Source organism: Urocampus carinirostris, chromosome 13 (assembly GCF_059441175.1).
Source record: "Urocampus carinirostris isolate Australia breed hairy pipefish chromosome 13, RoL_Ucar_1.0, whole genome shotgun sequence".
Taxonomy (NCBI): Eukaryota; Metazoa; Chordata; class Actinopteri; order Syngnathiformes; family Syngnathidae; genus Urocampus; species Urocampus carinirostris.
The window spans coordinates 22,264,416-22,279,434 of NC_142361.1; the positions used below are offsets into that span (position 1 = coordinate 22,264,416).

Here is a 15,019-nt window from a genome sequence, read left to right on the forward strand (position 1 = left end):
AGGGAAAGGAAAAACAAAAAGACCTCAATGTATCGACGGAGGTTAAAGCCCTCATTTTAGCTTTGGGGCCAAACACCAGCAAAACCGTTATCACAGGGGCCAGACAAGTAAACTAATGGCACAAAAAACAAGTTTTACCCGGAGGGCTGGGGTCTTTTCAGAGGCTCATAATTGAATTAAGGGATCTCAGGTTTGATCAAATATGCCCTGCGATTGGCCGGCAACCAGTTCAGGGTGTCCCATGCCCACTGCCCGATGATTGCTGAGATGGGCTCCAGCACCCCCGCGACCCTACTGAGGATAAGCGGTGCAGCTAATAAGATGAGAGATAAGGTTTGATTATAAAACAATTGTTCCGTTTTTTTTTTCCCTTAATATTTTTTACTCTCTAATAGTGTTGATCTATGTAAGGTTCCACGGCGACCAAAAAAGTGGATGACATACAAGTAGACACAAAAATAATATTTAGAACACAAAAACGCAAAGTGACGAAGGATGAGTACTCACAAGTAGAATAAACAGCGACCAAAACACCTTGGAGACCAGACCATCAATTACGGTAGAGTGAATGATAATAATTTAGGTAAACACTTGATAGTGATTTTGAATTTATTTCAGTTTGTGGCTTTTTTATATAAGTTTTTTATTATTTTAGTTATTTGAAGTATTTTTGGTTTTTCTGTTTTTTTCTGGTCATTTTGTGTTTTTTTTTAAGAAAAACAAAGAATATATTCTACTATCTCTGCTTTAAACTGCACAATCTTTTAATTGGATATACTTGAGAAGTGGAATGTTCTTCTTGTTTAGGTTGCAGCTTGTTTTTAGGGTGGAATGGTGGGTCTTGAAGTCAGACCAGTTGAGAAACAATGCTTTAGACAATATAGTTGTATTTTTTTCTTGCTTTTGATGTCGATTTGCATGATGTATTCATAATGGATGGAGTTCTAGACAAATTCGCCTTGTTGCTGCCTCGGCCTTGACGCGCGTTTCCCACTCGGGCACACCCGGCAGAGTCCTTGTCTGAAGACCTTGAGAGCTAACAAGTGCAGAGGCCCATCTTCTGGGAATGACGTGCATCTCAATTCCTTTAACAGATAAGAAAACCTCTCACCGCAAGGAACAAGGCGTTCTTCTTCCGACGTTTGCTTCTGACGCCACGTGCAAGATAGCAAGCGCTAACCGTGACAATAGACAAAGTGTACTGTATCGTTTTCTCCTGATTTTTTTTCTGCAGATGCTTCTGTGGCTAGGAACCGAGGGAGGGGAAGAGCTGACTAAGCAGCTGGCATTCGCTACTTTGTGTTTCTGAAGCATCTTCAAGGTCCCAGAGGAAGGATAAATGCCCAGCGGGACATTGATGCCCCACCAGACTCAGCCAGGAGCTCCTCTGGGTAAGTTCTTGCTATTTCTCATTTGTTGGAAAGCTTTTTTGGAACTTATGCACATTTTGTTGTCTTCTTTTGCGTTTTCTTCTTTGCTAGGTACAAGACGGCTGAAGTGGCGCTTGAACTTTTCCTTTTTGCACTCGCTGTTCCTTTTTCCTATGCATATACCTCTTTGAGAATTCACTTCAAAGAGGCATAGGGCATGGGAAAATGGGGCTGATGAGGTATTCCACATCGATCTTCACGGGCACTTACGTCTCCTAATACCAAGTCATTTGCAAGTTTTTATTCAAATTTAACCATAAATGGAAATTAATTTACAACACAGAAACAAAAATACATACAAATATCAATTTATCAAAATTAGTTTATTCTAACTTTGTGTGTGATTAGTTTGAATCTAATGGTGTAGTAATAAATTACAATCCTGCATTTATTTTCTGATTTGATATTAAGTGTCCGTTTTTATTTTCTCTTCTTTAAATGATGTTTTTTTTGTAATATTTAGTACCTTGTTATACTAACTAGACATGATTTGATTCATGTGAATAGTGTTTGGACTGTCTAAGGGACAGGACCAAGATAAGCTTTAGCTTTTTTTTTTTTTTTTAAGTGGTACTTACATAGTTTATTAAAGTGTACTTTCCGAAGAAAGCAAAAGAGTGAGTATTTTCCGAATCTGTCAAAACTAAATGCATTTCATGTACAGACAATATATCTTTAAGCTTCCTTTTTTGGGGGGAAAAAATGTTTTTTAACTTTCTGAAATAGAAACTGAAGAATGAGATGTGTTTTCTATCATGTTTTTGGTGGGATATGATTTTTGGGTTTTATATTTTCAATAAAGATCTTTTGCTTGAAACGAGTGGAGTTTTTGATTTTATGAAAATTTCATGACAGTTTTCAAAAAGGTTGGCGTTGTCATTGATACTGATACCCTGTACTCGCATCTCGAGTACAGATAACTAAAACAAGGCTATCCTTGACACTGATACTGATACCTGCCTTTGCTAAAGGTTCAATATTTAAAGTGTTTATTGTCATATGCACAGTAAAGAACCACCATTCCCTGCACAATGAAATTCTTACTTTGCTGTCCACACATATGCCAACGTAATAAATCTAAGAAACTATTTACATGTATACATAAAAGAATATGACGAATATTATTAAGATAAAAATACAAGATTAACTCAAGATGAGTAAAGGCAAAAAGATATACGATAAAACACAATGATTATGCTTATACAGGAACATTATATTAAATGATCAATTCTTAAAAAGTTATCCATATATATTTGGGTCACATGTGTTTAACCAAAAATTGTAAACAGTTTAATATGTTCAAATACCTTTTTAAAATGTTTAGTTTGATTAAGGTCTTTAATTGAACCTGTGAACATAGATTTACCTGACTGCTCATTTTGCACATCAGACACCACTTGGGCTACTAAACAAGATCCATATAGCTAAAATGACTTCTCTTCTAGTGCACATTCATAGCATTGTGAATTTTTATAGCTGGCGAAAATGTTGTTGGTCGAATGTATAGAGATTTTTTTTCTGTATAAATGTGCAACATATTGACGATAAAGAATAGATAAAATCTAATTGATCCATTATTATAAATCTGAATTAATTAGATCATTTAAAAAAATGCCCCATTTAAATGAAACTGATTAAACCTAGGATGCAGACGGGACTTTGCTCTTGCATGTGACACCCATGCAGAATTTGGCTCCAGTCTGTCTGCTGCCATCCACTTGCAACACTTAGCACCTTTCACCTTCAACTCACCTGATTGAAAAGAAGGAGTGAAAAGCACATTGTCATTCCACTTACAGAGGCCTTTCTGTCCCACAATGGAGCATTTATTGACGTTTCTCTGCCCATTGTTGCATCTCAGGTCGGAAAAGAAAAGATGATGATGTATGCTTTAACCTTCATTCTTTTTGTTTAAAATAATAATAATAAAATACCGGGAAAAGGTGAAATCAGATGATCTGCAGTAACGCAAGCTCCGCCAGTAGGTTACAGTGTTTCCCACTCAGGATCCAAAGTGCAAGACCAATGACGCGACTTTTTATGAGTGGTTTAGTCAATCTATTCCCCCCCCCTCGCCCCTTCATTTAACTCGAGCCGCCTAATGACTTTTGACGTGAGGCAATACACACCTTGGGCAGACTTGCAGGCGCCTTCCTCATGCAGCTTCCATGTACGTGCCAATTGTTTGACAAAAGCGCTCGATGGATGTCAATGTTGTGTCACTTACTTCTGCTTTGAAGTCTGCTTCAGGATGCAAATGGGGCGAGAAAGGGGGGGAGTCCTGCATGCCACCGGACGCCAAATGAAAATATTGACCTGCAGCAGAAGGAGACGCCACATTTTGATTGAATTGCGTTGAAATAGGATTAAAAACACAAGTGATTCGTCCTTGATTTGCAATTAAAGCAAGTAAACGTGTATTAAAACAAGCAGTCTTTTTAGACTATATTATTTATAATAAACATAATCCACCAGAGAATTAACATTTAAAAATGGGTGTGCAAATATCAACAGTGTCATTGTATTGACACTATTAAAGAGCTTCATCAAACAAAATGTATTATTCTGGTGTACAATGCACTGATTGATATTGTCATATTTAATATTAATAGATAGATAGATAGATAGATAGATAGATAGATAGATAGATAGATAGATAGATAGATAGATAGATAGATAGATAGATAGATAGATAGATAGATAGATAGATAGATAGATAGATAGATAGATAGATAGATAGATAGATAGATAGATAGATAGATAGATAGATAGATAGATAGATAGATAGATAGATAGATAGATAGATAGATAGATAGATAGATACTTTATTCATCCCCTAAGGGAAATTCACAATACATAATGTACACATTTTACAAAACACTGTTAATTTCATATTAATTTCTGATGTTGTTTTTTGAGTTTTTTTTTTATATAATAACTTGTTTTCTATTGTATTATCTTTCTTCTTTTTTGAACATACAACCAACAAAAGAAAACAAATGTAAAAACACTGCAGTGTTGGGGAATATCTACCATGCTCAAGTAATCACTCAAAGTCTTCTTCAGTCTTTATTGTTCAGGAGCGGTGTCCCTTTTCCTATAGTGCATCCATTTTTCCCATTTTTCTACTAATTTGGTCTCCTGTAGTCTTATTTGTAATGCCATCCTCTCCGTTACAAATAATTAAGAGGGCAGCTTTTGTTTGTACCATAATCTGGTTAGTACGGGTTTTTTTGCTAGCTGTACAAATATTTTTTATCAGGTATTCATCTTTTAGCGTTTTTTGGGTTAGTCTGAAATAAGTTTTAAATGTATTTTTTGAAAGCATTAATGGCCCGGCGTTGTTGGGCTCAGCATTGTCGGGCATTCTGCCTGGGTGAGGTTGTTGGGACTGTCGTCTGTTTAAAAGCATAGATTTTGGGTGGATCTTGTTCATTTATGGGTATTTTCCATTACTCGTTTTTCATTTTATTTATTAACTTATTTCCACCAATATACGTTATTAAAAGTAACTATAATAATACTTATTATCAATATCGTTATTATAATTATCATTATCATTTTTCCATTATTTTTTCACCAAAATCTAAAACAACTGTGTCCGCCTAATTTGCCTAGAGACTGCGGCTGTTTTCGAAATGTCATATCAAGCGGCTCTGCCAGACAAAACATGCTGACTACTGGAAAGTAACGCGGTGGAAAGGTGAAGCAACTGGAAGCTGTTTTAATGGCACAACAGCGCTTTTACACTAGACACCACGACTCAAATGAAAATGCTACAAAGGCAAGCTACGAGGTCGCACTGCTGATCACCAAGCACTGCAAACCTTTTACGAATGTTAAATTTATTAAAGACTGATCTAAATGTTCAAAGAATGCCGGGCTAAATAATCAGCTCATTTTTAGTTTACCCAATCTGACCCGCTTTCTCAAAAGTCTGGACACCCCTGACGTAGGTCGAGTATAGGAGAAACAGAGGAAGAGACGAGTAGAGCTGTCCCGTCTCTACATGGTGCTGAAACTAGAAAAACGGTAAATTGGACTTTGGTTTTCACAGTGGTGTTTGTTTTTTATTCTCCCCAGCCTCATAAACCCGAAATTACCAGTGACATCCACGCAGACGTTTGCACATGTGTGCTCTCGACTCCCTCCCGGGAAGAAACTTTTCTGTTTTGCATATGCTAATCCCTCAGCGGAACGTTAGAAACATGATGGAGGTCGTAATTGTGCTTAATAGGGGGCATCTTGTGGATTTTCTCACGTTCGGTGCCGGCGCCATGAAAGTCTGCAGCTACTTGAAAGGATGCAGGCGAGATGGACAACTTATTTCATCTTTATTACAGGTTTATTACAGTGTTATTAACATTCGTGATTTTTTTTTCTTGTCTTGAAACGAGTCCTTTGTTTTTCAGTGGGAGGAGATCACGCAGAAAGTGAGAACGTTTTACTTGATCTTTGTTGACTTTATCTATGAGACATTTGCTGCAGGGTATTCCACTCGTAACAACCCCCTCGATCGCAACAATGACTGCATTTTATTGTATCGACCTTTCAATCGCAATCTTAATTACACGTTTTACCCAAAGACTTCAAATGAATTCCGCTTGAGTCTTGTTTTTTTTTCATATTCAAATCACACCACGCAATCAAAGTGTTGACCTCAGGACTTCAAGCTCGAGATTAAAGTCTTTACCGTTATACAAGCTCAGACTCTCAGGAGCCATGCAGGCCGAAGGGTGGGGGGCATTTCCCCGCACCCCTCCTTGCGATACGTGTAAACTCATCAATGCACGCCTTAATTACAACTAATTGTTGACCATGATCTGCCCCGTTAGCAGGCGTTTGAAATGCAAATATTGTTTGGTATCTGTGCGCGTGCGCAGTGGAGTGCATGATGTGACTCCCGCCCACTCTAAATTTACGACATTCGGAAGATGGCTCTTTGGATTGTTTTTGTTGCTTTAATCGATATAATACCTATTATTATGAAACAATAGGCAAAACATACTTAAAAAGGGGAAAGAAAGGAAAGATGTAGAAACACAAAAAGGAAAAAATAAACAAAAGAAGAAAAAATTATAAAAGAAAAAAGGTAGATAAAAGGTTTTTGGGGGTCCCTTTAATTGATATATTACTAATAACAAAATGAATTAGTGGTCTTAATAGATCTATTATTTTGCAAGATTACAAAAGCATTCTTTTTTTTCACATTAGAGAATCTTCAGCGAATTCAAACTTTGACCTCTTGATTCTAAGCAACGTTAGAGTCAAGCAGAAACAAATCCCTGAAAAATACATGACAAAATATAAACTGAAAATAAAGACTTTTCAGTGCCAAAACAAATAAGCTATGCAATATAAAAAAATCAAATTTACATTTTAATTTAAAAAGTGAATCATTACTATCCATACTATACTTAATATAACATAAATTAATAGTTGAAGATCTACAAACGTTATGTTCAGAGACCACAAATCAGATTGCCACATTACAAAGATAAACTTTATTATAAAATCTTCTGCATATTTACAAATCTTTCATCATAAAATAAAACAATTTAAAATTAGTTTATAATTGCACTTTTCAAGTGTTTTGAATGGGAAGTCTGTTCTTGATCCAGGTCAGTAGTAATGAGGGTTAGGGATCAAAACTCGGGGCCCTCGTTGGGGGCCCATTTGCTGTTGCAGGACCATCTGAGGCATGGGGATCGGGTAGAAAGCGGGTCCGGTTAGGGGGTAGTGTGCTTGCTGTCCGGGAACTGGACGGTACTGGATGGGGTGCAGATTTTGGAAGATGAGAGGTTGGGTTTGAGGTGCGAGGTCCTGCACTTCTCTTTTGAGCTTCATCCTGCGGTTCTGGAACCAAGTCCTCACCTGTGCAGAAATAAAAAGGATACATGAGTGTTAATGTTTTAAAACTATTGGTTTGAGGTGCTTCTACTAGTTTTTAACGGTCTTGGCCCATCTTATTTTTCAGATCTGATTCTATCATTGTAGCCCTCACGATACTTGAGATCCTCTGGCAGTAGCTGTTCCAAGGGCGAGGACCAAAACCAAAGGTGAGGCAGCTTTTCGCCACTTTGGTCTGTGTCACGGTTTGCTGGAAGAAACCAGGTCTCCTCAGACCATGGATATTTAGAAGAGGCTCAAGACCCACTTTTCAATTATAGAGTTCAATTAAAATTGTTTTATTCAGTTTGATTTGCTTCACTTTAAACCTTTACTGTAACATTTGTAATTTATATTTTTGATTTTTGTTTTGTTCTGCATTATCCACCCTTAGGTCCCTTTCCTCACATGGTTAGTCAGTGCCTTGCCATAATTGTATGTATTTTATAAATTGTATTGGTAGTAGTATTTGTGTGTGTCTGTGGATTTGGTGTTAAGGGTTGTGTTGTGGGGGAGATTTGGTTTTCTTATTGTACACTAAATGTTTTTACAGTACTTAACTGACAATTTATTGGCTAAAAAGTACATTTTGATTTGCTATCATATCTGATGCATATCTTTTTCATACCTGAGTTTCGGTCAGGCCTAGTTTGCGTGCGGTTTTCACTCTCTCCCCTGCGTCCAAGTACTTGTGTTTGTCGAAAATCTTCACAAGCCTGTTGATCTGCTCTGGAGTGAATTTAGTGCGCACTCGACGCTGAGAGCACTCTTTTTCTGTCTCGTCCACAGAAGGACACTCCGAGGAAGCCGCTTCGCTGTCGTAACCCGAAGAGTAGTCGCTTGTTTCTGAAACTGGAGTGTAAAAACCGCTCAATAACACCGTCATAGCAACGTTTTCTGTGCGTATTTGCGCAAATAATCGATAGTACTTACTTGGTGATGCGCAACGCGAGGTGTCCAAAGGTTTTGCTGACTTTGGTTTGGGTTGCAGGTAACCCTTACCGAATACAGGCGGGCTCGGTTGAACCATGCACGGGACGTGCGGTTTACAAGTGGGTGCGGGGTCCGTTGCGATACCCCGATTGGCTTCCAATGCGCTCTGGGCGAGCCAGTCTACAGAATAGTACTTGACCATGTTGTTGCTCCTCTCCTGACCTGTCAGTTAAAAAAGTGAGGACACAATCCAGCCGGGGTCGCCTTTATATGACAGGGGGCAATGGTTTTCATTTGCATATGTAGAGGGGCTTGTTAACGCCAGATCGATCTACATGATTAGAGGTTAATGGCTCGTTATTGAAGTCTCTCCATATCCTGTGAGTGTGTGAAGACCTGGCGCCACTGAGTCTGTAAAAAAGAAGACCCCACACCCAACAAGATCATGTATTTGGCAGGCCTTGACTCACTGGGGGCTCACCCCACCCGAAAGTCGCATACAGTACAAATGTTTTCAACTAGCAACGCACCAAGACCTATATGGTAAAAGAATAAAAAATGACGAAATTGTATTTTGTTTTACTTTATTGACATTGGAAGCTTTGGCTTCAGCCTCCTCCTTTTGGACACATGTTTATGTATTGTATTATTTATTTTATTGTACAGTGGATTTTTTTATACACGTAATTTATTGTTTCCTTTTGTTGATTAATGATTGATGTGGGTTTTTTTTGTGCCGTGCCTGAATAAAAAGCCTAAAAAAAAGAAAAACTCAAAACAATTTGGAACATTTGCACATGTGACTCAAAATAGATTTTTAGTTAGCATACTTTTCTATTAAATTACACCTAAAAACAAAAAAAATATTGCTATATGTTTCGTCATAATAATACTAAAAATAACTTGCCTGATAGATAGCATTCAACTGTATTCCTCATCTCTAAAAAGAGAGTTATTGGGGAAACAGTTTTGATTTGTTTTTCTAAATTAATGCATTTTAAGCTTAAAAACAAAACTTAAAGTCGGCGAGTTGGATCATTTGATCCAACCTGCCATGAATTTCTGAGTATGTAAAAAACAAACAAGTCTCTAGGTCATTTCTATCAAAAGTTATGATTTTATTTCTAAAAAAATGCTAACCAAATGCTCCCTCCAACTGCTAAAGGGTAGTGGTGCGTTTGTAAAGTGATAATGAAGTATTTGCACAAATTATTCTTATTTTTATACGAGGCTACATGTCTTGCTGTGAGTAAATAGGTGCCGCGTTGTGTTTATAAGATGCACGGTTTGTAAACTGGAATTGACATGATTCATAAGAGGAACATTCGGCTGAGGTTGACTGGTATGTCACGGGTGGAATCCACGTCACCTGGTCCTCAATCCAGCCGTCACAAGCGGACGCGTCTGGGGTCCCCCACGGCGTCCTGGCGCCAGCAAACCGTTTTGGCGCAGTTCATTCAAACGTTGCACATCAAAAGATTCTGCAGCGGCGACACAATTCCTCTTGAATGCGCACTCATTCAAATGGAAATGCGATAAAAAACAAGATAGCATAAAGCGATCGATACGTAAAACCTATCATGCATTCCAATGCGTCACGCTGTCATAAGTCTGAAGACACTAAATCATTTTCACGTCTTCCAAGTTCTGCTGTTTTTTTTTCTTAAAAAACATTCGAAGCGTTCTGCATGCGCAATGTGGCCCCACACGCAAGTTATTCTCAATTTCACACTATACAAAAAAGCCACTAAAGTGATTGTTTCTTTTATGACAATGCTGATTAAAGTGTGACTTCAGTCTTGGCCGTTATCATCCCTCTGTCTCCGAGGAGCCAGAGTCCCCCTGGCATTTCTCAGCTATTTATCTCGGGAGCTTTGAAGATGCTCCTTGATTCTGTTAGATAAGTTTTTCTTTCTTAAAAGGGTAAAACAGTGACGTCTCCTTCATGCTGCGCCGATTTCCTAATAGCAGACTGACAGCCTTCTGTTTCTGACTGCTGGCTGGCCCACAGAGGGGGGAAAATCCAATTGCATTGGAATGAAATTCCTATTATGGTCATTACTTCGAGATTGTCTTTCTTGTTATTAACGTAAAAAAATGCTAAATCAATTTTATTTGCAACCCCGAGTACAATTTTTTAAACTTGCAACTAACATTGGGCTGCATTTATGACGCTGTCATTTGACTGTTTTCCAATCGTTATTACTTCATATTTAACTATGGAGTCATAATCATGCGAAACATTACAAGAATATGTTTTATATATTTTCATGAGCCAACATTGGATTATATAGCATTTTACTAGGACTGAGTATAATTAATGTTATTATCGCCTGCATTTTATGGGGGGATTCAAGTATGAATCTAAGTATAGTATATACATATTTGTATATATAATGTTTGTTAGTTTTAACTGCTTGTGTGTCTGTCCACCCAAGAAATGGGAGGGGCGGCGGTTATACATGACAATCTTTCACAGGCAGTCAGCTAGGTTACCCTAGGTGTGAAAATTGCCAAAACCGATGACTCAGGATATTTTGTTTTTTTGATACAGGATTTTTTTTTTCCAGCAAAAAAGAGCAAGACTGAACAGCTGCTTTTTAACTTCCACTCTCCAATTACCTTTTGTTTTTTCCTTGGATTCTTTGCATCTATGGTTTATCTTTTCCAAACAATATATATACATACTGATAGATAGATAGATAGATAGATAGATAGATAGATAGATAGATAGATAGATAGATAGATAGATAGATAGATAGATAGATAGATAGATAGATAGATAGATAGATAGATAGATAGATAGATAGATAGATAGATAGATAGATAGATATGGTCGAGAAAATGGTCGGAATGCTTTTTTTCGAACACGTTCGACCATGGAGGAGGACCTCTTGAAGCGCATCTTCCAAAAGTCAAGTCATGTTTATTTGTATAGCCCTTAATAAGTTAAACTCAACTTTATTTATCTTCATAGAGCATATTATTTTATGAAATGTTTTTTTTTAGTATAAAACAATACAGGTTACTTATACAAACCTTAAACATATAAAATATAGCACCGAAGCAACTTACGAACAAATTCAACTTACGATTGGTGGTCTGGAACCTATCTCGTTCGTAAGTAGGAAAGCGTCTGTGTATATATATATATATATATATATATATATATATGGATGGATGGATGGATGGATAGATATATATATATATATACATATGCAGCACGGCGGCACAGTGCTTAGCGTGTGTGCGGCACAGTTCTGAGGTCATGAGATCGAACCTCCTGTGTGGAGTTTGCATGGTCTCCCCGTGCTTGAGTGGCTTTCCCCCGGGCACTCCGGTTTCCTCCCACATTCCAAAAACATGCATTTCAGGTTAATTGGCAGGCCCAATTTGTCCCTAGGCGTGAAAGAGCGAGCGAATTGTCTGTCCCCGGGTGCCCTGCGACTGGCTGGCAACCAGTCAAGGGTGTCCCCTGCCCACTGCCCGATGATTGCTGGGATGGGCTCCAGCACCCCCGCGACACAACTGAGGATAAGCGGTGTAGCTAATGAGATGAGATGAGATTATATATACATATATATAAACAATTACATACTTGGGCTGTTCATACCCCCATTACAGGACTTCAGTCTCTGTCCGGACCCACTCGATCTTACTCTTTGCGTTTTCCATTTTCATGAGCAAATGACCCTGCCAAAATGGGAAATGCCTCTTAAAAATGGTTTCACGTCTCAATGCTGGTGATGCACAGCGATACTCGTATTGATATTTTTTCAGGCCGATACCATGTAACAGAACCATTTGTACTGTTGTAATACTCAAATGTGTAACTGCATAAATGGTCATGACTGTATGTGCCTTTTTAATGATTTCTTTTTTTATTATTTAGATCATTTACATCTCCTTCATATTGACTGTAATTATTTAAAATATGATGAACTCACCAGACTTCTTTATATAGTGTAAGATTATGAAAATAGGTCACTGAGTTTTCTCTTTATATTAAGTTTATCAATTTTTCATTACATCATTACTTTGATAATCACATTTATAATTTTAGTTGTCGTAAATGCACTTCATATTTGTCCACATATTTTAGTAAATTATTTACTTGCTGAATGTATTCTTTCATATCTGTTCTTTCACAGAAATAGTATTCATTCATTCTCCGGCCTTACTGTGCGGAGTTTGTATGTTCTCCCCGTGCTTGCGTGGGTTTTCTCCGGGCACTCCGGTTTCCTCCCATATTCCAAAGACATGCATTTCAGGTGAATTGGCCGGTCCAAATTGTCCCTGGGTGTGAATGAGTGAGTGGATGGTTGTATGTTTCTGTGTGCCCTGCGACTGGATGGCAACCAGTTTAGGGTGTCCCTTGCCCACTGCCCGAAGATAGCTGGGATGGGCTCCAGCACCACCTCGACCCTACTGAGGATAAGCGGTGCAGATAATGGATGTATGGATAAGTAGAATATCAGATCAATTTTTAGTCATACTATATGATGTGGAAGTCATATCACACCAAAGGGGAATATAATTTCAGTTTTCTTTTATATTTGTCATTTAGTCACATAAACGTATGTTACACATACATAAAACTATTTACTATTTGCTTTTTTTTAATGTGGTTAAAGGGATCCGAAAACTACAGTTTTCTTGTCAGATTCATTTGTTTTGCCCCTTATTCTCCTCAACATCGTATCACCATGGACTACTTGGGAGATTTGTTTCTGTCACTATATCTGTAATCGTAAGCTTTTGTCCAAACGTAATGATTTTTATGTTTGACCTTTTTTCATTGAAATTTTAAGTTTTTTTTCCCTCCTAAGTATTGAAACCTCTAGAAAGTTAGGAATGGGCAGGTACTGCTAAGAGGTATTGGTATCAGTGACCTAAACATCCTTTGTTCAAGTATCAACATGAAATTAGCCGATACCAGTATTGATTGACTCCTTATTTGTATAGCCCTTAAACATAAGAAATCTTGAAGGGCTCTCCGGTTGACAGCTTTCCAAGGTCAACATCATTCATAAGTTACCGTATTTTCCGCACTATAAGGCGCACCTAAAAGTCTTGATTTTTTTTCAAAAGCTGACCATGCGCCTTATAATACAGTGCACCTTATTTATGGATCAATATTAAATCGCAAAGTCTTCCAACTAACTTGCAGCCGCCGACTAGATTTTCCCCCGAACGCCAAGTAGTCCGCGGTGTATGCTGGGATTTATTTACCGGCGTTTCATTGGCTAACCAATGTGTCAATCATCATTTGAATCGATCACTATTGGCTAAAGTTATTCGGAGGTCAAGGGGCAGATCCTTTTTATCGTTTACAGGCTGGCATTGGCTTAAGCTGTAAAACAAAGCCTGTAATTGGCCGAAAAAGATGAATGCGTAGAGCACATGGTTGACGGCATACAGAAAACATTTTTTTACGATTCTGTATTTGTAAATATTTTATTCTCCTGGATTTACTAAACTCACGGATATAACAGGACCATGGCTGCACATTATTATTGAACACAACGACTTCTGTGAGCTACTTCGGCTACATATTTTCCCTATATCTTGTTTCAGACTGAACTCGATGTTTCTGTGATAAGCGGTGCAGATAATGGATGAAATGGAGTGTCTATTTTTAAATTAAACTCAATTCCAGGTGTTTATTGTCATATGCACAGTAAAGTTGCGAGCGAAAATAGAAACTAAGGAATGGTTGGCATTTCTTGAATCCCAAGACTTTAACCTTCCGAATGATGGAACGATGCATTTGAGTGATATCGTACGGATCGAATTTCATAGGGCAGAGAATTTTACAGCACCAGGGCCCAAAAAGAAAACGCTTTGGAACCTTCTGATTTCTTCTTGGCTCTTGGTATCACTAGTAGACCAGCATTTTCTAAGCGGACACTCCAAGTAGGGACATAGGGGGAATAAAAACCTCAATAGAACTTCTTTATTCTATAGAATTTATTTTACCTATTGCATCTTTCAAACTATATATTAAAAGAACACACTAAGGAAGGGAAGTCGCTCCTCCTTCAGGACATAAAGTTACATTACCGCTGCAAAGAAAAAAGGGATAAATGTTTCTTAAATAAATACATTTGAATACAAACATATTTTTCTTCAGTATGGCATTTTAATGCAAATTTACTACGAATTTAATCCCGCAACTATTAAAATGTCGTTAGGAGTCGACCAATACTTGTATCGGCTAATTTCATGTTGATACTTGAAAAAAAGGATGTTTAGGTCACAGATAACAATACCTCTTGGCAGTACCTGCCCATTCCTAACTTTCTAGAGGTTTCAATACTTGGAGAGGGAAAAAAAACTTAAAATTTCAATGAAAAAATGTCAAACACTTGCAAAATCATTAAGTTTTGACAAAAGCTTACGATTACAGATATAGTGAGAGAAACAAATCTCCCATGGTGATACGATGTTGCGGATAATAAGGGGCAAAACAAATGTATTTGACAAGAAAACTGTAGTTTTCAGATCCTTTAACCACATTTTAAAAAAGCAAATGGTAAATAGTTTTATGTATGTGTAACACATATTTATGTGACTAAATGACAAATATAAAAGAAAACTGAAATTATATTCCCCTTTGGTGTGATATGACTTCCAATTCATATAGTATGACTAAAAATTGATCTGATATTCTACTTATCCATACATCCATTATCTGCACCGCTTATCCTCGGTAGGGTCGCGGGGTGCTGGAGCCCATCCCAGCTATCTTCAGGCAGTGGGCAGGG

At 37.7% G+C, this 15,019-nt stretch overlaps 1 protein-coding gene and 1 long non-coding RNA gene across 2 annotated transcripts; one reads left to right on the plus strand and one right to left on the minus strand.

Moving 5' to 3' along the window:
- The first annotated feature begins 278 nt into the window (after nt 1-278).
- On the plus strand, nt 279-2,247 carry LOC148354088 (uncharacterized). The gene is made up of 2 exons (XR_015852484.1): nt 279-1,391; nt 1,482-2,247. It is a non-coding gene; the product is annotated as an uncharacterized LOC148354088 (long non-coding RNA).
- A 4,805-nt stretch (nt 2,248-7,052) lies between these two features.
- On the minus strand, nt 7,053-8,464 carry vox (ventral homeobox). The gene is made up of 3 exons (XM_088352005.1): nt 8,253-8,464; nt 7,948-8,171; nt 7,053-7,304 (listed from the first exon to the last, which is right to left on the minus strand). The coding sequence occupies exons 1-3, from the start codon at nt 8,452-8,454 to the stop codon at nt 7,053-7,055; spliced, it is 678 nt and encodes a 225-aa protein (XP_088208131.1). The 5' UTR covers nt 8,455-8,464.
- Between the last annotated feature and the right edge of the window lie 6,555 nt (nt 8,465-15,019).

Excerpts from the sequence above, each read along its gene's own strand:
- vox (XM_088352005.1), bottom strand. The coding sequence starts at position 8,454 with ATGGTCAAGTACTATTCTGTAGACTGGCTCGCCCAGAGCGCATTGGAA. Across the intron at positions 8,172-8,252 it reads CTCGCGTTGCGCATCACCAA|TTTCAGAAACAAGCGACTAC; the intron begins GTAAGTACTATC and ends TTTACACTCCAG. Across the intron at positions 7,305-7,947 it reads TAGGCCTGACCGAAACTCAG|GTGAGGACTTGGTTCCAGAA; the intron begins GTATGAAAAAGA and ends ATTTCTGCACAG.